Genomic DNA, 24,406 nt, shown 5'->3' with positions numbered 1-24,406 from the left:
AATATAAGAACCGTTTATCATGGATATTATTATAAGTATATCGCATGTATCTGTTTTGGAAGTTCTAGTAATTGATGGGGTGGAGGAGGGAAATGTGTGAAAAGATATTTGAACACATCCAGATCACACTGACACATTCCAGGCCAATGAAGCTCAGAGGAACATAAACCTGCGACAATATCTGAGCTTAGCACTACGGTACAAAGGACTATTTGTCACCTCGTGTGGCGGACAAGCAAATGTTGAGTTTGAAGAATTTGTCAGAGCTGAAGCACTCAAAAAGGATGTATATATCATGGAAAAAAATTGACAGGCATGCCTGTGGAGTAGAAATGTTTGAAGAAATGTGGCATGCGATGTGTCAGCTCACGATTAATCTTCAATTTAAAAAGAGAACAATGCTCTTTTTCACCTATTCACCATCGTCACGATGCCTCTCCCTTCAAGCTGTGTGTGCTTCTGAGCAGTCCTGAATACATCCACAGGGATTGTAGACTGTACACAGCCTGGGCTTTAGTGGCTGGAGGTTCAAACAAGACTCGGAGTTGGAATGCATCCAGATCAACAAGTGTTAAAAATCCCCCATGGAAAACATTGTTCCTCAGACAGCGGCTCACAAAGACTACATACCGGACGAAGCAGCCGACAAGACTAAGACAAGACAAAACTGGCTGAGAGCGTCTTCCTTGGAAAAGAAACACTCATAGAGCGGAGTTATTGTTGACATGAGACTTTCAAAGGATTTCACAGCCTTTCTTCTGTCGTGATAATAGTGTGCACCCTAAATCTCATCTTAAGCCTATTTTGGGTCAGGAAACATTGTGACCTGGTTCTGACGATCTTTAAAAGTTCAAAAAACAAACTCGGCGCATTTGGCAAGGCAAGACTTTTAATAACTACTGTATATATATTGAACGATTCATCAAAAGCTGCACTTTTCTACGGCCTGTGTGTGTATATTAATCCCCTCGTCGGCCCTGCACTTGACTCATGTTGGAAGACCTGAGAGCAGATAATCAGGTTCATGCTAAAAGGTTAGGAGCACAGTTCCTGGTTGGGTGAGGTAATCCAAGGGGGTAAAATGTAAGTTTAGGACTGCCTCTATCCCCTCCTTCCTCTCCCCCCCCTCTCTAAAATAACAGAGGCAGTGAGTTCATGGATGAGGTCAGGTTGCTCATAGCAGCCCTGCTGTGCCCCAATAATCCAGTGTCTCCCTGTCTCTGACCTGTCTCTATGTCCAGGGACCCCTGATGAGGTGGATAATCCGGTGATGAGCACCTGTGGTGCAACAAGGGAAATATCTGGGCTGTTTTCTTGCTTTTTATTAAGACGAACAAGTTAGTGAAATAAAAAAAAAGGTAGAAGCACTCCTAATCTACTGGAAAGCTGATCACGACACAAGATATTGAGCCCGAATTGCAATCATTCAGTGTTTCAAATGATCAAAGACCCGCCGTGGTTTCCTATGTTTCACTTAAAGCAGTTCAAACTGCGACTCTGGGATTTAGTTTGCGTGCCTCGGTTTGTGGTTACGTCTGAGATTTGACATACTTTCCATCGGCAAGGTTGAGAGTACGGAACAGGGGGTAGTCCTCTGGGGCTGGCTTGCCCGTCTGATCCTCATACAGGAAGACAGGTGAGCGTCCCACTTCCACGCCCAGCTGCTGGACTCCCTGCTCATTGTAAATGGACAGTAAGAAGGACTGGAGGCCAGATTTGGGGCGCACTGTGGTCAGGATGGAGAAGTCCTCAGGAAAAACACCACCTGAGAGGAACATCAGGTGAAAAAAAAGCAGGTCAGACTTGATGCGACTGAGGACACTGAATACAACAATCATGAAAATGGAATCAATTGAAGGAATTCTTCATTTTAATTTCGGTTAAATGTAATACATAAAACCTTGAGATGAACATATTAGATGTATGGATTTGAGTAAGCAGTCATGAGTAGCCATTTTCTAAAGCATGAAAAAAAACACACAACAATGTCCAGGTGACATTAAAGTTTGTGGCTGATTGGTTGCTCTTACCAGGGAATAACTGCGTGGTGGGGGCACTGATCTGGACCTGCTTGGCAACTCTGTATGCTGAGTCGGGGTTTGATGCTCTTCGTTGTGCACAAAGTCCGGGCGTTTTTGTCACTCCTTCGGGGTAATTTTGAAATGCTAATACTTTTAGGACATCCACTGGTTCTGCTGTTCAAAGAGCAAATGGAATAAACTGTTAGTGTGAGAAACATTTGGTGAAAATCATATAGTTACACTTTGTGCATCATCCAACATCACATGATTTTATTGATCCCAGATGGAGGGGGGAAAAAAATCTGAAAGACACTACGTAGAAGTAAAGACTCTTATTTCTCGTGTGGTCTCAAGATGCTGGAAAAAACAATAAGAGAAGACTTGACTTGGGTTTTAATTTTAGTGGATAATATGAGCTGCTGCTCAGGTAAACACACACCTCTGCTTGATTAAAATGACAACAGATCATTGCAGGGCTTAATTAATGTTATATGAAGTGAAACTATCATATGAACTGCAGGTCAAGACTGGGGAAGTTTCCCATGTATTTCAATGGTTAAATTGGGATATGCCACCATGTCCAGGCTCCAATAGCAACGACTATAATAATGAACAGTGAGCCATCTGAGGTCTCGTTTTTTAACACCTGGATAGGTTTACCTTGATAAGCCTTTTCAATCTGATGTAGTTTACATAAAGGAGCCTGTGTGGGTGCCCATGGGAAAACATTATAATTATGCCTTCTAACCAGAACAACCTCTCAGTACCAAGCGTTAGTTTAGGGGGGAAGCCTGAGGCATGGCCACATTTTGACCTTCTAATCACAGGACATTGTGTATCAAATTATACCACCCAAGCTCCCAATAAAAGAAATAAATCTTTCATTTTCAGTCACTTTACAGTTAGTTTGTTTTATAAATAAAGCTCTAATGTCAAAAGATTGTGCATCTAAATGGGAATTTGGGGCTTGCCTCAATTCAGAGTACTGCAATATCTGGCAAGAGCGAGGAATACAATGGCAGTCTGTTAGATGTAATAACACTAATCTGTTTTTGTAGGGGTAAAAAGCATGCCAAGGTGCCTGACAGCATCAGTGAGCCTTTTCTGATGGTTCTAAAGCCATTGTTTTGGTTGGCATGTAGAGGTCAAATAACTCCTCTATTTATTTAACGTCTTAATACAAAAGGATGTCGGAAAAAAAAGCCTGATGTTGATCTCAACACTTTCTGGTCAGTGTTCCTGCAATGGTGAGGAAAAGAAAATGAAAATCCTCATTGATTTTGTTGAGAAAAGCATGTGGGTTTGGGACAGATCCCCCGTTTTAACATATGAATCTAATAAAGATGCTGCAAACATCGCTCACACAGATGGTTTGTACGGGATCCTCAAAGCTATTTGAGCATTTATTGAAACATAGTTGGCAAATATTCTTTCTCTGTCATTGTGGCATTGAAGGATGTTGTTATAACAGAAAGCAAGCTTAAAGACATTTAAAGGATGGGTTTAGGTAACCATGGACAAAACATCCTGCACAATTCAAGCAAAGTGGATCAATCCAGAGTGAAATGAAGACCTTTCTCTGAACCATTTCCCAGGAGAACAAACCACCAAGAAGAGCTAATGCACTCACATTTTAACACGAGATCCAGAGGATTAAGAGTAAAGTTTTCCAAAAACAAAAAAACAAAAAATAAATGAAGCAGAGAGCAAATATAATCTGGTATTGTGTCAGAATACCATCACTGAGGACAACGTGACCATTTCTGCAGCTCATGAGGATGAACCAGCTACTTGTTTTGGAGAGAGAACTGAGAACTTCATTGTGAGTTCCCGCAGAGTTGCTTTCAGTCCAAACTCCGGGACTCATATGTTCCAGATGTGGCAGTTTGGCCAGGCTGCGACCCTCACACAGAGGTGCTGAGAAAACGTCAACACCGGCCAGTCTGTTAAGGTGGACAAAATGAGTGTGTGCAGGTTTTAAAAGAGGGCATCTGATGAGCCCGTGTTTGTCCTCCGCGCTGAGCAAACAGTCCGCGGGGTGAGCGGTGGAACATGGGTGGCGAGGAAGGATGGACTACCTTTAGTCTGCAGGAGGGAGCGGCGACGGCTCATTCCTTGAATACGTCTTTATACTAACTGGCGAGGCGTGGGAGGATGGGTGGAGCATCATCACACATTAGCATATAACATAGATCATGTCATGTGATGTGATGTGGGTCAAGTTCACAGATGTGCATCAGTGTAAACCACATGTTCCAAGAGAAGCTCACACTATTGTTAGGAATGAGCTTTGTCTGAGCGCTTCCTTTATTACAGAGCGCATACGATTTATGTAGACCTGTGTGATAAATGCCACTCCACCTGTGTCATTTTTCAGTCCCTGCAGGTTTACAGAAAGGTAAAATTGACTGGAAACAGGAGCGGGACCTTTTCACCTGCAGCTCCCTGAGACTCTAATAACATCTTCAGTCAGAGTGTGTCTCTCTCCATACATCCCCCCCCCTCTCTCTCTCTCTCCCACTCTCCCTCTCTCCTTCCTTCAACTTCCACCACGCTGCCGGCTAAAACAAGACGGCTTTATGCTGGTGTCATACCAAGGAAACTTCACTGAGACCTACCCAGTTTTTCAAAGCATTTTTTCCCCTTCACTCTACCCCACCTTGTTTTTCCTCTTATTAACTCTTTCAGATGCCTCCATATGGAATACAGGGCATACCATGCCAGACAGCATTAACCTTCTTCCAATGCCAAATGGCTCATTTAAGAACAGCAGCGGTGGTAATGTCAAAAGTTGACTGTTAATCCACAATTCAAGCACAATTTCACAACAAGTCACTGTTTGGAGGACAGTAAGACGGTCTGTAAATGATCCAGTGATCAGTGACAAACGTCTGCAGACAAAGGTCCAGCGAGGAGCTGATGAGCGGATCTTCCCGGTTGAGCTTATTAAGGAGAGGACTTTGAAAATGCTAGCTTTGTCTGCTGGAATGCACATCTGAGCCTGCACCCCGGGGGCTGAGAAAACGTGTCTGTACAGTGCTGTATGGAGAGGGCACCCTGCAGAAATAGCTTCAGCTGCCATACGTAGTTCAGAAGAAGCTGACTGAGGGCTGGAACATCGATGCTGGAGCTGATTGCTTAAACTAGGTGACATGCAAGAGGGGAGATTTAGGCCATGTGAAAGAAAATTAATTCAAAATGGGAAAAAAAATAACAAAACATGCATTAAAAACTGAGCTAACTGTGCCTATGTTCAATTTCAAATTTTAAATCACAAGTATTTGAATAAACAATGGCAATATCTGATTATACACTCCAAAAAGTAATCTTTACATCTCATTTTTTAAAGAAAAGAAAACCAGAAAAAAATTATTGTGGAAACTATGGATATCCAAAAATCCTAAACTGTACCTGTACACAATAGTAAATCATTCAGAGTTGTCTATATGCTAGAGTGTCGGGCCTATGTAATCCTTAACCCTGTGACTTGTGGCTATTATAGCTGCAGGCTAGGCCTATACGTAGGCCTGCTCTTTGAAGGCTCTGAAATCATAGGGAAGTGCAACAAGCACCATCATCAAATAACGGGTCAGTACTTAGAGGGGAAGCATTCCCACCACTCATACAACACAGCCTTGTCCTGCAGCCGACCAAACATCTAAGTGCAAAGTTGGAAGTGCAAAGTTGTGAGGTGGTGGCAGTGGTGGTGGAGTGGGGGAAGGGGGGGGGGGGGGGTGCACAAGTCAGCTTTTGGGCTTTGGTGTGGACCAGGGCAGTCTGGAGATAGGGTGAACCTGCCTGACCACTTTTAGCTGCCAGGCGCACTCGGGCTTCACACTCTGCAACGACAGGTCCAAGACAGGCGGAGACGTTTGGAATTGAGTGTATTTATCATCACCGTGCTACAACTGAACATTATCCTGTCTGGAAGAGAGAAAAAAACCCAAAAATGTTGGGCTTCTCAGAGCCTTCAATTTGTCACAAAGGAGTCCCAGATCTACTGGGAGATGGAGGATGTGTATGTGTGCTGACAATCAGCGCAGTTAAATATCACTACACCACTCCACAGACAGACAAAAAGCGAAATACAGCATAACAACAAGAAAAAATGAGTGGCTTAATGGGTTGTGCGTTCACATTTTCAAGCAACCTGCCAGATTCACTCCACGTCCAGTGTCACCTGGCTGAGGAAAGCCATCCTGCTCATGTCCACCTATTGGTCCACCTTTCATAACAAAGAGGGCTCTTTCAGCCTGAGTGAATCTTAAAATGCGGTGAATGCTGCTCTATTTCCTGATCTTTATAAGCACATACCAGCGGCTTAGGATGAATTTAATTAGTCGAAGTGTTTCATCTTCGGAGCAGACGCTTCCCATTCATGCGTAAAAGCAACCCGCGGTGACCAGCGTTTAGAAGAATATTGAACTTCAAGTAACTAAACTGCATGAACATCTTGAATGCATGAGATGTTTAGGTTGATGATATTATTTGCTTGCTCGTTATACTAAAGTTGCGCCCGTAGTTAAGTTTCATGTTTAATGGTTTCCTTATTTAAGTGAATTATACGGGGTAATCTCCGGGATTTAGTGTGTAAACCAGGGAGAATACATCTGGCTGTGATGTCAACATACGGCTGCCGTGTCCAGGTAAGTTTCCCACCCCCAATCTCCATCACCAGTCACAGAGATTTCCCATCCGGTTTGCGCTCCGTCCACTTTTTTGTCCAAACAACAGTTCATTCGAGATACCTGGTCCCTGAAATCTTACCTGCTCTGACATTAGCAGCCTGCAGAACCAGGGTTAAAGTGATGAATGCGGTTACAGAGGAATCCATAAGCCACCGTTTCGTTTTCCACCTTGTGGACCACCTTTGCATCTCCATCGTGCTGGGCGCCCACAAGTGCTTCAAAACTTCTGGGCGACTTCAGGTGATTTTCTTTCTTTTTTTTTAACGGCGTCCCTTCCACAATCCAAAATCACGAAGGAAACGGTCCTACAAAAAAGCCATATGTGTTTCAGCCTCTTCTCTCTGCCACAACGAGGCCCCGGTCCTCCTTCCCAGCGCCCAGCCTTCACAGTGAAGGTAGTCGGGCTTTAACCAAATACGCACAGAGCGCAGTCGGTACACTCGGTGCGTCCGCGGACAGGAGGGCTGGGCGAGCTCCACAAACCGCAGCCACGATTACAGGGAACTGACAAGGGAACCAGCCCCCGATTAGCAAATCACGGGGCTGGAAATTCTCCTTCGGGTCCACCCATTAGCTTTGCAATGCGCCTGTAGAGTCTCCCCAGAGTGCACCTGAGGAAAGGAGAGGAAAAGTGGATGAATAAAACTATGAGAACGCGAATAACTACCTGGTCCACCGATGGACTGGCACAGTTCATTGTGAACACAGTCATTTAATTTAGTAAATCACTCAAATGCAACGTGGGCACTGGAATGTAGTCATACTGTAACTATGCGTTAATTACATTCAATTGCATATTATTATTAAATAATTATTTATGACACATACATGTATTTTTTTTATTATTATTTAATCATTTACCTCAACCTCCTCATCTTACAATTCTGTGTGGAATTTCCATCCTTCCACCGTCCAAAGATGGTGATTATAGCTCTTAATACTGAGAGGAGTCAGTTATGGATGGATGGATGGATGGATGGATGGATGGATGGATGGATGGATGGATGGATGAACTGTGAAGCGGTTCTGATTTTAAACCTAACATGCTAAATCACGTGATGTAAATTGTACTTATGTTGGAGCAAAATGACATACTAAGATACTCATCAAGGTATAACAAGTGCATTTTGTTATAGACATGATGAAAGCTCTGTCTAATGACCATAAACAAGAAAATGTGAGGCAAACATTTTCTGCCAACACTAAATTGCAAGCATGTTTCAGCTATTACTGAAGTTTGTGAGAAACTCCCCATACTGTGATTTATTGTATCATAAGTGTTTATAATCTTTTCCTCAGTCCATTTTTCATTCCTAATTAATCCCACTTCGGATAAAGACAGCACAAAAAGGGATAAACAAGTACATCCACTTTAGTCACAAATTCTCACAAGATGTATATAATTACACATTACACAGGACCAGGACCAGGACCAAGAACAAATACACATAGAAAGAACATACAAACTTTACACATAAATCTAACTGAATCTAAAGATTTACACTGTAGGTGTACATAATAATCGTCCATGATTTGATTTGATTTGATTTGATTTATATTGATTCAAGTTATAGTAGAAACTTGAGTTTAATTTAGTCATATGCACTTTAAAGTTAATTGCATGAGCAAATGGAAGAATCAATCATCCTATCTTGTTCCTGGTGTAGGTCAACAACCCAAAGCAACTGAGGGGAGCTGCAGGATTTCAGGGTCCCTCATCTAATGCCCTTTGAGCAGCATGGGTCAGATCTTCATATCTCTTGGCTCACTCCTGTGAAGGCATGGATCCGGACCAGGATCTGTCTGTCAGCCAGCTCATCCCTTCCAGCCAGCCCGACTCAGCTGATTCCTGCCAAATAGTATCAGATGCTGCTCTTGGATGCCCGGTGGCAGAAAGCAGAGCCGTTTCCCTAGGAAGAAGTGATGTCGGGGCAGAAGGGGTTTCACACTACAACTCTCTCCTGCATGGTTCATAAAGCAGGGGCTGTTACTCTGCCATTTGGCTTCTGTGGCAGATTTGCATGTTTAATGTAATGGGAAGTCAGTCCAAAAATGAATAATTACAGTAAGACATTCTTGTTTGAGTTTCTCAGGTTCAAGATGGTTGCACTGCTCCTCCAGTTATCTCCATCACACTGATCCACGAGACGATTCCCAGATCTTTCTTCAGACAGGACTTCAAAGAAGATATTAGTTGTGGTGAGTCAGTCAGCAATGGGTGATGCTGGAAGCTGCTAAGTTGACAGCAGATGGTAGCCTCGGGGTTAGTAAAGCGTGCATATGACAGGAAGTTTGCTGGCTTGATTTCCTTGAGGCTGGAGGGAAATCTCAAAGGTCAGCAAAGCCCCAACACTGACAATGAAAGCTGGAAATAAAGATGAAATAAACATACATGTCCATCTATCAAATTGTATTTTTACAGGCTCAAGGCCTTGTGCTTGTGAAGTCAGATACACCCTGGATATGTCTACATCATATGAACTCATATTCAGATTTAGAAGCAGTTTACAGCCACCAATTAACCTACGTGTTCTTGGACCGTGGAGGAAACGAGTGTACTGAGAGAAAACTCGCAGACAAACGGATCTGAACCTTCTTGCTATGATTCCCTAGGCCAAGAAGCATTTTCTGATTTGTATAGTCCAGGTGTATCAATAATGCATCCTGTGGGTCAAAATGTATTTGCTGCTTACTGGATACTCCCCTCACTAATACTATGCAGAGGAAAGAACAGGTGGATTTTCTTCAAGCAAACACGGGACCTCGCAAAGTGGAATGCAGCCATCAGTAATACACCTGACAAAACAAGAATAAGTGCACCATGCACATCGTACTGTCAGCCATTTCTATCTAGATGCTGACAATTAAGGATTTTGAAACTAAAAATATCTATTTTTCTACCACGCCCAAGATAACATCTTAATGACGTCTCTATCTATCACAACAATGAATTAGATCTGAGTGGGCGAGTCAAAAGTAAATCATTTGTGAAACATATCTGCTCAACTACAGTCACGAATCCTACAAAAATTAAAATAAGAATCGTTTTTTTATTCCACCTTGGCAAGATCCCAGGACAGCACATGCAGACTTGCTGCTTGCTGTGGTGAAATCTAAATCGTTCTTTTACTGAGAGTGAGTTTTACATGACGTGCTATTGAAAGACAAACAGTACTCAGGGGCAAACTTGAGCTCACTACCAGCAACTGTCTGTCACTGTTTACACACACTACACCGAGTATAAAGAAGTCTTTCTTTAAACTCACCCGGTCTGTCTGTTTAATACAAACAAGAAAAAGCTCCATCACTTCACTGATATTATTTTTGGCGGTCTCAATTTTCCATAAGAATTAATACACTTGTGATCTTGTGTCACTTGGTGAGTTTAGTTCGCAGAATTGGACTGAAATCGGGTTTTTTTTAGTAGCTCAACCCACTTGTCGGTAACCGGTGGAAAGCCTTTGCCTTATTTGGATAAAAATCTCTAAGCCAAGGTTTCTCTTTTGGGGGAATGTATTTTAACCTTCGAATGACTCTTCATTGTTGTACACTGCCAGTGGTAACCATGTATTTTCAGTGTGGTCAGCCATGTAGAACATCAGAAATAACATCTGGTTGTCTCCCGTTTTGAAGGGTTTGTCCAATCCTGAAATTTTCAATTATGCTGGTTTTGAGTAAGTGGATGTGAGGGTGTTCTTTCTAAAGTTGAATCAAAGCACAGAAAGACTTCACCTGCAGCATTTTTAAGGTTCAGTTTAAAATTATTCATCACAGCAATGAAATATAAGGTCTGTGGGTCAAAACCAGCCTCCAATTCAACCAAACCACCAAGCAAATTGTAAAAAAAACTTTTATTTAGAAAAACAAAAATCAAAAAAACAAATTTCTTAAGTGTCATTGACACAACACAACACTGAGACCCGAGCTGAGATACCGGTGATGCTGCCAAAGATAGTAAACTAGCATGAGCCTTAAAGCCATGCTTGTCAGGGAGAGTTTGTAAAAACATGCATAATGCAACAGCTTTATAAGAACATTCTATGGGACTTTTCATGGTATTTTTAACTGGAAGGTTTCATTACAATTTATTTCATGTTGATGAGACTATTATCATTTCCTCACAATAATTGTTTGATTTCATGAAAGTATACACATTTTCATCATGTATACGCTGCACCACAACAACAAAAAACCTTTCAAGTTTAGATTGAGAGGTGATTATGGCACTATCTCACCAGCCCGGTATACTCAAGATAAAATTGAGATGAATATGGCAATACAATAAAGTCCAAAAAAAACAAACTCTAATGAGAATCAAGCCAAGAATATTCTCACTGTGAGGTGAGATTACCAAACTACTATTTCAACTGTCATAGCTATAAAATTACAATTTCGCATCCAGATATAAGATTGCTGTATGGTGCACACATAACTACTTTCCCATGTATGTTTTTGTTGTTAAAAACCGAGTAGAAGAGTTAAAAAAAAAAATCTTATGTCATGAATTGAAGTCAGCCTGAAGTCAGCATGGCCTGCGATACAGGTGTTTATAATGGGAAGCAGGTTGGTCTGGCTAGCGCATGAGACAAAGCAGTGATATTGCAACCAGACATGCAACAAGCCGTTTATACTATATGTCCTAGAAAGTCAGGAATGTCCTTCTGTCTGAGAGCACTTTGGCCGAGAAGCATCTAAACTTGTGCCTTCAGTTGATAAAAGTACAACTTCAAAGTCGTTATGAGGCCTCTGTGTGAGATGACTTGATTATTTAAATTGTCTGTGGCGCAGACCCCCATATCGGTGACAATGATCGTTTTTACTTTAGAAGATAACAAATATTGGTATAGTTTGTTTTTGGAGCTCCAGGACGTCCACTTTCTGCTCATAAATCACAGGCAGCCACAGTAAAAGTTTCCGACGTGGCAATTTTCAACCATATCATAAAGATTTTGTAAGTGAAGATTGTGGAGCGAAGTATCATAATGCTACCTGACTGCAACACCAATTTCCTCTCCCTTAATGGAGGAAGTTATCGCTGAGTGTGCAGCACTGCCTTAAAGTCAATCATAAAAGAGCTAGAGGTGAAGCTCTGTGTTCGCACCACCTGGTCAGGGCGGATCTCCGATGAGCCCTCGGGACAAAAATGTCAAGTTTAAGAGAGTTGCATGAAGTCGGTATGTAAAACCGCGGCTGTGTAAAAGACGAGGGTGGGCAAACGTATTCTGGAACAAATATGTTGCGCACGAGGTCAAAGCTGGAGGTCAATACTGGGAGCAGCGTCGGCCGTGACCCTGATTTGTTGTTGAACACAGGAGAAAGGTTGAGTCAAGGTCACGCAGAGATCTGCTCAGGTTGGTGCTGCAGCAGAGGTGAAGAAAGCAGGGAAAAGGAGGCTGAAAGGGAAAATAGAGGAGCGTCTGTGAAACGCAGGTGGGTGGCCGTCAGGTCTCCATAGATCCAGGCCACCTCTGATATGTCAGTGAGGGAGTTACTGTATCTGTCACAGCTTAACTTAGGGTTTCACAAAAGTAGAACCAGAGAGGGCCTCTGGAAGTCAGTGTAGTTATATTTAATCCCAAAAACAGTTTTTTTTTTTTTTTTTTTTTCGAGTCACTTGAATGCTGCCTTTGAAATGAAGCAGATCGAAGGGGCAAATACCTTTCTTAGCCATTTTATTCACAGTCATAATTGACTTTAAGATGGCTGTGAGGTGCTTTTGAAGCACACGTTATAAATATAGAGCAGAGGTTTGCTCTCCTAAGCGCTGACTAAAATATTCTTTCACACATTTCCTGGTTTGCTCTGTGGGCAGCAGGAGTCCAAGCCTCATTCATAGAGCCCCTTTTCATATGTCTTTCTCCTCCCACCCTGTCACCGGGTTGTTGAGAACTGTCCTGTAACGGCACGCACTGTGCGCACCCACAGGGGCAGAAATGAAATACCTCTAACTGGAGGGCCGTAAGACAGCAGAAGGGCTGAGTGATGCACTGTAGGAGGTAAACTGTATTTCGCCGTTCTCCTTGTAAAATGGGAGGGTGTGTGCTCCTTTTGATGTGGGAGGGTTTGGATGCATGTTTGATCCCAGGCTGACTGCGACTGCCACATAGCGTATGATCATACAGGATGAAATAAGCATTTCAAAATGCTATTTCTACGTCTCATCTAGATCCTCCTCGTTTCGGTGCCCTCCATGATCTCCTCTAGTCTCGTTCAATATTTAGGGTGTATACAGGCGTCTGCGCGGTAAGCCACTGGTACTGAGTCACATGTGCCACACGGCACCTGTTCCAAAAACCTTTTTTAAGATCAGTCCAAATTAAAAAGAGCCCAAAAGGCGCATTTTATACAGCTCTGTTTAAAACCCAAGCCGTCATTATACATGATGGCTTGGGTCGCGTCCAAATGCACAAGGGCTTGAGTAGTAAGCTACTCAGCGTTTATATATATATATAAATGCAATACATCTAACAAAAAGGCAGCATTTTCTCAAAGCACATCCAATTCTGGAGAAAATTATGAGTACATTCATGGCATTCAATGAATTGCTAACCTTAGAAGGGTGACACAGAAGAACCATAGAAATTTCTTAGTCATGTCCAGAGTGCTGAAGTGTGGTTAAAATGACCTAAATCTCCCATAACCTAAGACACCAGAAATATAGTCATTTTTTCTAAATGGGCTCATGGGCCACAGAGGCTAGGAAGGGGGCCACAAATGGCCCACAGTTGAACAGTTGCCCACGTCTACTTAAGGCCTGTCTGTGTCCACAGTGAAGGGGCAGTTGAGCTGCAATATGGAGGATAATACAATTTTCTCAAAAAATAACAATTTTTCATTGTTGCAACAGGCGTTTAACATTTTATTTGTAATCCCCAGAGGTCCTTGATGGTCTCAAACAATTCTTTCCCATGCAGTGATGATACTAAAGGTAAATATAAACCCAAGTATTCACAGTGCTTCACTTTGATGGATTACTTACTGTAAGTCAAGCAGCTTACATGTTTCTGCAAGTTGATGTTCATACCACTCAGTCAAAGCTTGTGACCAGCAGCTGTATGAAAACATATGCCAGCTGAGTTTTTGTTTCTTTTAGATTTGATGCAAATTAACACATGATATAAAAGGTGTTTAGTACATGCAATTTGCATATTATCAAATACAGCAAATACACATTTTATTCCCTTAACACAATGGTAAATATATTCTCAAAACATTACAAAACTGTGGAAAGAAAATAGAAATATACATGAATAAGGAAGCTTAATTGCATTCCTATTTGAACCTAATAGGGTATCAAACAAGGTCTATTCTGACCTATAGCTTCTGATTTATTTACTGTTTTAGTAGGAGTGGTGGACATGACACAACACCGAGACCAGAATGAAAGATCAGTGCTGCTTCATCAAAGTCATCTCAGTATGACTCGTGAAAAGATGCAGAAACAGTTTGCCATGAGAGAGAAGAGAAGATTAGCTTGAAGCAAAATATATTTAAGTCATAATAGTCAAATCATTACATGTTGTAATACATCAAAATTAAAATACATCATATGAGTTTTAAATGGAGATATTTACTTCTCCACCCCCTCAGAAAGATTCAAATAAAATTTATTGGTCATGACTTATTATAACAGCTTTTTTTTATGCCGAGAACAGAATTTGATTATAAATCAACAGTTACATAACCCGCTCTGGTCCAAGCTCATTATCTCCCTGTCAGTTCAGTGAGTAAAAAAAGGGCGAGGTACCATGGTGCTTCTGTGTGCAGCTGCCCTGTTTGACCTTTGACACCAAAAGAGAGTTTGGTGGAGAGGTCACAGTGCAGCTCAAGACCAGTCACAGATCCTCTCACCTCTGGCCAGAGCTGTCCCTCCGCTGCTGCCTATACTTCCCTTACCCTGTCAGGCTCAAGCAAGATAGCCAACACCGGCCCCCGAGGCTTCCAGTACAGACCCTCGGTGTTCAGGTATACTATAGAGGAAGCAGGTCAAAATAAGTAAAATGGAGAGGGAGCATAGTGCAAACTCATCTTTAATTAGTGCAGACAATACTGGTGTGACAAGCTATTAAACTTATTGCTATCTTCAGGCAGATACCAATTGTTAAAGTCATTGGAAACACTGATTTCTGTATCAAATAAGTCAAAAACTTCTGTCTTGTGAAGTGTCCACTGATGCCAGCTTACCTGTAGCTCGCATACTGCATACTTGAATGCAATGGAGCCATTGTTCATTTTCTTTACTGCATACTTTTTCCTGTTGTAACAAGCCAGCAAGAGGTCTGCTCAGCTCACTTCTGTCTTCCCTGCTGACCCATAACTTCTCTAACTGAGTTATCTCCAACGATATTTCCCAAATGCATCATGACACCATTCTACAAAGAAACCATCCACACACACAGGACTCTGTGTAAAATCATGGTATAGAAACTCTAAAGCATGGTCCCAACTGTCAAATATACAACAAAAAAAAAATATTTGGATGGGACCGCATCCAAAATAATGGCTGACTTCATCATGCCTCGCATTATTTCTACCATCTGGAAGAAGGCATTCATGCATGGTCTGCCAGATTTTTCAATAACTAACTTGTGCTGCCTAAATATATCTATATATATGACCAACGTCCAACTTACACATGGAGGAACATGAGCAAGTAAATTGTTTTTCTGAACTAATTTTAGTGTCACCTTGCCCTCCCTCTGAGCCAGGTCTCTACAATTAAACAAACTGTAGCCAGCAGCCAGGAGACGTGGTGGAAACCAGCAGTTAAGACATCGTGCTAATCTTAATGTCAGTTACCTGAATCCTTCCTGCATCAGAATCACAGGACTGAGCTTAAACGGCAGTTTAACATCAGGTCTCTTCATACTAATCGGACCACAGCGGGCTGTCTTGAAGGCCACATGAGGCTCCAGTGAGAAAAGGGCGTATATAAGGAGATGATACAAAAGCCTATTTGAAGCTCAGCCATAACTCCATATGCTAAGATATAAATGATCGCCACGGAAGATGAGATGCTCATTGCGAAGCCGCTGTGCACGATGCAGGTTTTGAGCGGAGCTGGAACCTATTAGAGTCGTGATCACCTCCGTATGTGCCGTCTTTTGTTGCCCGTGCCATTGCAATTTTGTCTGGTATATCATTTTGCCCCTTCAAATTTCACCTCAGCAGCACAGAGTTTGACAATAACTTTAGATATTGCAAACAAATATTTGGACAAGAAAAAGATTATGCCTGATTGACAATTATTGGCCGTTTTAGATCTCTGGTGCTCTAACTACCTTGAAAAAGGAACATAAAGAAGGCCACATGCATGCAACTGTATCTGCTAAGTGCTCTCTTTGTAAAACAGCCTTCAAAGGATTTGAAATACACCCCCCCACCCACCCACCCCCCAGAAAGGGTAGTTTCTGCTCCAGAAAAAAAAAAAGAAGCTGTAATGCTGTAATCCAGCTGTGTGCCTTCGTTCACCACGTGGCCCAGTGGAGCGCAGGGAGGCACCCCGGCATTAGAGAGATAATGAGCAGTTTGGGGAGTCTGGCAGTGCCAGTGGATCGGGATGATGCTGGGAAATCAAAATCAAACAGGTTGGCGACACTGAATACAGAGTACAAGACTCTTTAATGAAGATGTCAAAATGGTGGAAATTAAAAAAAAAAAAAAAAAAAAGGATCTTTGAGGTGAAACACAAGAGCTGTGTCTGAGTATATATTTGTGTTTCAATGAGCTTTGCAAGCTAGATGCTTGCAAGGATGGTCTAACCTCATAGTCAGAAGGTTGTGGGTTCCAATCCTGGCCTGTGTGGAGGATCTGAACAGGATATGGAGGAATATTACGTGGATGGATCAGTTGCATCTTAGCTGCTGTCAATATCAAAGAGATAAAGTACAAGGTGGCTTCAGTTCAGTTTTGGACTCTTTTTAAGACAACTCATCCTTTAACTTTGACCCTGAGCAATTATTCTGCAAATCCGGCGATGGTATCGCTCTGTGGTCACTGGTTCTCACTGTTCAGTTCTGGAGGCAACATTCCTCACATTTCTGCCTCAACCCCGGGAATCCTGACCTCCCCTCACCCTCAGCTCTCTCCCTCCGGAGTGGGTGACACCATGTTTGATCCCTGCACACTTCCTACCTTCTGTCCATTATACCTGGCCTCGCAAAAAAAGGGAAACCTGTGAACTGGTTTAAAAGCACTGCCAAAATATCAGTCAGCTATAGTTTGAACTGAGCTATTGTTCTCATAGCGTAATGTACAGGGGAAAGTATGGAAGTCGATGGAGAATGTGGAAGTGTGCCAGCTTTTGTAGCTCCATGGAAATCAACCCTGCAAACGACTGTTTTGGTGAATCGCTGGTGTCGCTTTGATCACCGCGTCAATTTCTGCTAAATTTCTATTGGCTGTTGGCATCTTCTCGCAGCAGTTGCGCTGTGCGGTCGTGAAATTTATCACAACATGAGAGGATTATTTCAGGCTAGTAGTGGTCATATGTGACAACCCTTCTCACCGTGTGAATACAGATTGTAAGTCACCATCAAAGACGTCGCCCCACAGATCAAAGTCGCCTTTACGTGGAGAATTTCAGAAACCTATAACGACTTTTTTTCCTGATTCAGCTTCATCACAGGGAAACTTCTTGTAGCATTGTGATTGCAACTGCAGTTTTTCACCTTTTTGAGATCTCCAATGTCCGGTCAGTTTCAAAAGCTGCTTTGACACACACCTTTAACGGTGTGAGAATCTACTTCACTGCCTGTTTGGGTCGGTTTGGAAACCTACTAATCACAAAAAACCCGACAGACTGAACTTAGCCATTTCCTCTATATCACAGACTATCAAATGCTTGTCGGAAAATGCTAACTAAACAAAGGCTGCACCAATTCATATTATTTCTGCCTTTGCCTGCGCTCAGATCAGCTGAGAATTAGTGGTTAGTTCGATGCCTGGGATCCACCATGCCATGATTACCAACCTGTGTTATCCAGAATGTGCAGCTCCACGTATCTGCACCACATCTTCATTTTATAAGCATTGGTTAGGTTTAAAGGCAAAACAGAAATTAGATTTTATTGTTCCCCAAGGTCTATGAGTGGTCTCCTTTAACCTCTTCTCTCTTCTTTAGAAGCCAGATCAGTATAAACTATTGCAGAGGCTATGATGGCAAAATGAGTGTGACTGTTCTGATGTTTCAAATGGCTTCATGCAGTATCTGTCCCATGGTTTTCTAATCTATTTAATCAGAATGAAACATAATGCAAACAGCATATATGCTCAATCAACATAGAGATTACTGAATCAAATCAAACTTAATTGTTTTGTAATCAAGCTTGTGAGTTAAAAATATCCACATTTAATACATATTTAATACATATTATATTGCATTTAGTTCTGAAAATTTCCTTTACTAAAATAAACAGCAGAGTTTGTATTTTATCTTATTTATTTCCCTTAACTTAAATTTTAAAAAAGGCTTGCAAAGGAAGAAAGCATGAAGCTGCACATGCATCTTTGTAATATTCAATACTTAAGAGATAACATTTTTTTTTTTTTTCAACTGGTAAGAAAAGTGCTACACTCTCTCACACTCTTTTTTTAAAATCCAGACTTTGACCCAGAAGTTTTGATGACGTTTGTTTGTATATTTTAGGGGAATTTTTACACCCATTTGAAGACGTACAGCACACATTTCCTGTTCTACTTTCTGGGATTTAATTCAAATGAGGTCACAGGAGCCCATCAAGACAATTAGCACAACAATAAAGTCCACAGTAGAAATCCAATAAAAGCCAGACCTCCCAGTGACCGATGTTTCAGGAGGGTCTCAGACTTTCTCAAAGTAACCGTGGAAGTTACTCCTTACTAAGTGCTAATATATAAGTAGTCTATTCTTGCACAGTACTGCAATAATAAATGCCCAGACTGACGGATTACAAGCATCAGTGCTCTAAGAGAAAGGAAAGTACAGGCTTGAATCCCAGGTCACTTTTGTATTGGCATTTCACACCGATCTGAGAAGTGGACTTTGTCAAACACACAGTTTTGCACAGTTGGAAACAGCCAGACAGGATGAGGAAGGGATGTAGCTGCTGGCTCATAGTGGTAACGGGTACATTAGGTGTTGTTATCGTTAGATACGAGGAGTGATAAAGCATGTGCACAGTGACGGTAATGCTGGGACCGGAGGTTGGTGGGATGATCAAATTGGAACTTTGAGGACAATCTTCTCTTCTCCTTTTCTCATATAATCCACATGTTATATCTTGTGTAAGAGTGTAATATGACGCTCCGGCTCCAGATGTTGACGAGGCTGGTCTGCACATAGTGCATCTAAAAGCAGTGTCACGTGGCTTTGCAGCGCAGGAATGTTAATGTAAAAGCAAAAAATAACATATATATAGTTCCACTATATATATAGTTCCACAAATCCAGGCTGGTTTCTGGCTTGGCTGTGATGTATTTATGGAGGCACAATGGGGAGAATGATATATTCACAACCTATGTTTTCAATGCAGTTTCCATGCGAGCTTTTGGAAACACACACAATCTCACCACAGAGGCCCTCACTGCCTCAGCCGGTGCCCCAACCATGAATGAGTCCATTTACAGCTCTGGAGGCTGGACTTCACCTGAATTTACTGTCTCGGTTGTGTTAGCCTCACACAGGCTGTGGAGAGCTGGAAGAGACGTATAGGACCCTGCTGGAGATATTTAATGCTACAAAATGTGCATATTCAGATATTTAAGTTTTACTATCAGAGCATAAACAACTTGTGTGCAGGTAATAGTTTATTAATAAATATGTGTTATTGTTTTTTCTGTGTCAATATATATGCAGTAAACTTCGATATGCTGTTTTAGGTCACACTTTAATGTATATAGTTTATTTTGGGGGGTAAAAACAAACTGTAAAAACTCACAAATGAAATGCATGACTAAATTAGTAAATTCCAGGGTTTCCCACCCAGATCAGCCATGTGAGAAACAAAGTCTACTATAAAAAGTTCATGCAAAACAACATCAAGAATGGCAAATTGTTATAAATTTATTGAAGATTATGTGTACCAAAATAAGTCCCATTAAAAAGAAGAAACTTGATCTGAGAAGACAGAAAAAAACGGAATCCTCAAATCTCAAGAGGAACTTTCTATTAGAAAGCAGTGTATGAGTGAGTTGAGTTGATTGTTCCATGTTCATTTACAGCATTACTCCACAGAACACAGAATAAATAGAAAATAAAGTTAAATATAGAATAAGACAGGATAAAATTAAATAAGCAATATGATATTAAATCTAAATATCTACAGGCTTTATGAAGATGAACAGATAAAATTTACAGAAAATACAACAACAACTAAGAGTTATAGAAACATGTGACCCCAGGGCCCGACAGCGGTCCTTTATCAGAAATTCAAATGGTCTTGTATGATCACTTTTGGACCTCTTTATTCAGTCAGAAAAAAAACACTGAGGGAGTTTCAACTATTTTCTATAATCACTTTTCATTGAGATGCTTCTTCAGAACTCCATTCATCGACTTCTGTTACTGTAACGCTGCATTAAATGTGTATGTGTGATAGCAGAAGTGATGCTTGTGGTGGTGAGACAGCAGGATGAGGTCCTCTCCTCCCTGCTGAGTATTTTAATGTGTTTTTAAAATCATTGTTTCTGTTTTAGGGTCCACAGCTTTACTGGTTTCAGTCTCTTTCTCACTGCTCTCACAAAGGTCGTTTTCTGCAACAGCAGGATGTTCGACATATTTACACGACTTCCCAGCACAAAGACACAGACACAATAGCAACTAGTAGGTGGACATACGTATTTGAGCATCCAGTAAGTAAAAATTCTGGTATTTCCCGGTATATAGCAAGTACAACCAGACAATTCTATTGATCAGGTGTCTCCACACATAAACTTCTGTCCTGATGCTGGCTGGTTATGGGTGAAGGCAGGATACACCCTGGAGCCATCCATCACAATCCAACACAGGGCAAACACAAGGCGACAGACAAAAAGCACACATTCACACCTACGAGCAATTTAGAGTGACCAATTAGCCCAAAGTGCATGTTTTTAGTTTGTTGTAGGAAGCTGGAGCAAACCAGCACATGCTCAGAGGAGAAAACACGACTGTGTGGCCCCATCGGGGGTTTATTGGATCCAACATAGCCACTTTTTCGCCAAAGTTTATTCTAATCCATGTACTAGAAATCTGATAAATCTGGCACTGATGACATGGGCTCGAGGCTTGAGGTTTGTTTTTTGCAATAAACATTTGATGGTGTCCGTAATCACATTCATTTGGTCCACCAAGAAATATATGAAGATTTTATTTGTTCTCGCTTTTGATGTATGTCCAAAAAAAATTATTATTTTTATACACTGTGAGTTCACCTGACAGGTCTTCCATTATATCAGATTGTGTTGTTTCAGGTTTCTTCACGATATTTTTGCCTTCTGTCTTTAATAACAAACTGTAGGGTAAAATAAAAAAAATAAAACACACGTTAATGTCTTATATGTGTGATGCTCTTACAAACATAGTGCGCATCAAGGAGAAGAATACAAAAATTAAAAGCAAAAGAGCTTACCCTCAGCATTCACAGCCTGCTGCGTTTGAATGGTGCATGTTGTTCTTACATTATGTGTTGGCCTCTGTCTAATAACTCAAGTTTGTTTTTCTAATGAATTATTTAAAGGCTGCTGAGCTTTTCTAAAGAGGATTGGCCGGAATAAGACACTTATTCTGAGGCCAATTAAATGTCCCTGCATGAGAGCATCAGTGAAGCAGGAAATAAAACAACAGCCATTATGGTGGCTGCTTGAACTCCATGAAGTCTCGCCACCAGAAGACAAGACAGGTCAAGATATTTAAGTTAGATTTAGTTCCTAAAGCCGCCTATAGAGGCACTAACATCTATCTATTTTGCCACTCCTCCAGCACTCCATAGTCCAATCTATATTTTACATCTTTTTATTCAGCCCCATAGGTTCACAGGATCGAGGATTTCATGAAATAGGGGGAGATACTGTCAGCCTCCTCACATTTCTTGTGACCATTGTGTGGCTTTATTTGCCCCCAAAATGCATAAAACCGAGTCACTTTTCCATCAAATTCTTTCCGTCAGCATCGCTCCCTCTTTCCCTCTGCCCTGGGCCTGACGTGTTACGTCAGCGGGAGGACGGAGGATCGAGTGTCCACGGTTCCTCCCATCACCTGTGAAATTTCAGAGCCAGGCCATGGTGAAAGGGGGTATTGTGTCCCCCTGATGAGGAATGCCCTCGCGTTGCTCGTCAAAGAAAAGGCTTCATTTGGCCAGGAATTTGGAGGCATCTCGAGAAGTGCAGGGGAGATTCTCTCAGGGGGGCCGCGGGGACCGGACGCCGAGGGCCTTCATGGGGTGGAAAGGCTTTCCTCAGCTAATGATTAAACCCTGAGATGAAACAGCAACGCAAAGTTAAAGGTCAGAGAAATCTACACTTTATATTCATATCAATCACATCCAAATGTGGAAAGCAAATGAGTTTTATGGGTATGAACTCAAAGTTATATTTGTGAACCTGGAATTACATGGAGGTGGTTGAAGGGAAGACAAAGACATTGACCTTTCTGAACTTACATCCAGTAGTTTGACAAGTCACACTTCTCGTTGCTGCAGTGGCTCTATTTTAACATGGATAGGTTGACATCTGCTGGTGAAAAATAACAGCTACACCCTTCATGTGTGAGTGGTTTTTAGACTACCTTGTTCATGGACACGTTCCTGTTTATTTTATTTATAGATGTATTAGTTAGCACTCATGCCTCAAAGTAGGGATATGCCCATTTGAAGTCTGGTCTTAGGGATCAGGAGTTTGCATGCTCTCCTGTGCACCTATTCAGGTTAATAGGTGTCTGGAATTATTATTATTATTATTATTATTATTATTATTATTATTATTATTATTATTATTATTATTATTATTATTATTATTATTAATCTTATTTATAATGACATATTCAATATTTTACTCAATTCCTCTGCAAGAATGATCTATGTTCAAAGCATGTTTGTCTGACAAACAATAAAATATATAAAGATTACCTGATAACCTGTTTGAGGAACAAATGCTGAAAACCACCAGGGATTTCATCTGTTAATACAATAAATTTGTTAGTGAATGAAAAACCGTTCAAGTTCAGTTCAGTTGTGTTTTTTTTTCAAGTATGAGTATTCTGATTAAATACAACTTAATCAAAATGAACAGTACATCTTTGTAAATAATCACTCCCTTGTAAATTCAATTTAATAAACGTCAATAAGTAATATCAAGCAAATCAAAACGTGCATGAAGCATGGCTACCACTCCAGTCCACGCGATGGCAGTAGAGGTCATGCTGCTGCTGTTCGCCCCCTCGACTCATAGTGATGAGACGAAGAAGAAGAGAATGGTCACTGCAGGCTTCCGTTAGATAGCGACGCTGCAACAACATACCCACTGAGGTAATTTATCTATTTATTAACTTTCCTTTGTACTAATCAGAAAAATATGTATTTTCTCCATCTTCCTGAAGAGGTAATATGGTTAAAGAAGTGCCATAACAGCGTGTAGCCACTTACCTTTAGCAGCAGTTCGAAAATGTTGTCATTAGCTCATTGATAAGCAGCGTGGCTTCTGGTTACAGATTTATCAATTTAATGTTAAAGATTAATTCACTGTACTGTAGCTCTTGTAGTTATTGAAGTATTGGTATTTTTTATTTGGATTTCGCGTGTTTCGCGATGTTTCGTACCATTTATGTTGTGGTGATATTCAGGCTGGGCTGTGGAATGAACTTCCTCAGTATGTGTCGTTTTTTTGTTTTATATCAGCCAGTGTATTGTGTAACATTCAGTCGAAAAAAGCAAAGACATTCAGACACTTCACTGTTCTCAGTTCCGCGAAGTCGTCAGGATGCTACTCTTCATATGACATAATAATTTATTTACGGATATAACAGTTCAAAGAGCTTAAATTTTTTTTTTAGACACCATATAATATCAGCTCGTAATAATAATTGAGCAACAAAAGAAAATGCAAGAATAGGCATTGAAATGTTATTCAATTGTGTCAACAAAAGCAGGGTTAGAAGTTCAATTCTGTTTTTTTCTCTTGCATCCTAAGGCACTTAGAAAGAAAAACCCAATAACTCCACATCAGCAAGCATAGACGACGGTAGAAAGGAAAAACTAAATTTTAACAGGAATAAACCTGCACAACCAGGCTCAAGGGAAGACTTTCTGTTGTTCCGGTTGGAGTTAGGGGATAGAAAGAGGAAAAAGAGAGGACAGAGAGCAAGAAGCAAACACATAGATCCACTCACTGTTGTCAGGTTGAGGCAGGAGGCTGAGACCACAAACTTCCAGTTCCATGTAAAAAAAAATAAAAAATAGTGTAGGTCTCCCTACAGTTTTAACTTTTAACAGTTGATTGCTTCTATTGAGCTTGACTGTGTTGCACACATTTTTCTGTCTTCTTCACAGAGATATGGACAATAATGAAGATCCAGACAAAGACCCGGCATATGTCAGTAAAACGCTGCTTGTCCGTCACTTACCGGCTGAGCTCAGTGTGGAAGAGAAAGAGGACCTCTTGAAATACTTTGGAGCCGAGTCAGTCCGGATTCTCTCAACCAGGGGTCGGTTGGTAGGTTGCACCTCGCCAGTGTTTATAAAGATC

At 41.2% G+C, this 24,406-nt stretch overlaps 2 protein-coding genes across 11 annotated transcripts in view; one reads left to right on the top strand and one right to left on the bottom strand.

The window, feature by feature from the left end:
• Positions 1–7,184, bottom strand: part of col11a1a (collagen, type XI, alpha 1a) — an 82,001-nt gene extending 74,817 nt beyond the window's left edge. For 3 of the 7 annotated variants that reach the window (XM_080515004.1, XM_080515006.1, XM_080515005.1), the window contains exons 1-3: positions 6,789–7,183; positions 2,031–2,195; positions 1,552–1,765 (exon numbers count right to left, since the gene is read on the bottom strand). In XM_080515004.1, coding sequence (XP_080371130.1) covers positions 1,552–1,765; positions 2,031–2,195; positions 6,789–6,903 — 494 coding nt within the window. In that variant the 5' untranslated portion in view covers positions 6,904–7,183. Of the gene's footprint in view, positions 1–1,551; positions 1,766–2,030; positions 2,196–6,788 lie in introns of all 7 variants that reach the window. The other 4 variants (XM_080515001.1, XM_080515003.1, XM_080515002.1 and 1 more) reach the window with 3 other exon arrangements.
• A 1,627-nt stretch (positions 7,185–8,811) lies between these two features.
• The window catches only part of rnpc3 (RNA-binding region (RNP1, RRM) containing 3), a 30,703-nt gene continuing 15,108 nt past the window's right edge, over positions 8,812–24,406 (top strand). For 2 of the 4 annotated variants that reach the window (XM_080514775.1, XM_080514774.1), the window contains exons 1-2: positions 23,128–23,190; positions 24,211–24,373. In XM_080514775.1, the coding sequence (XP_080370901.1) occupies positions 24,215–24,373 (159 nt within the window). In that variant the 5' untranslated portion in view covers positions 23,128–23,190; positions 24,211–24,214. Of the gene's footprint in view, positions 8,909–22,079; positions 22,171–23,127; positions 23,191–24,210; positions 24,374–24,406 lie in introns of those variants that run through there. The other 2 variants (XM_080514776.1, XM_080514777.1) reach the window with 2 other exon arrangements.

This window comes from Blennius ocellaris (assembly GCF_963422515.1).
Source record: "Blennius ocellaris genome assembly, chromosome: 19".
Classification (NCBI taxonomy): Eukaryota; Metazoa; Chordata; class Actinopteri; order Blenniiformes; family Blenniidae; genus Blennius; species Blennius ocellaris.
This window is presented reverse-complemented; position numbering and strand designations above follow the sequence as displayed.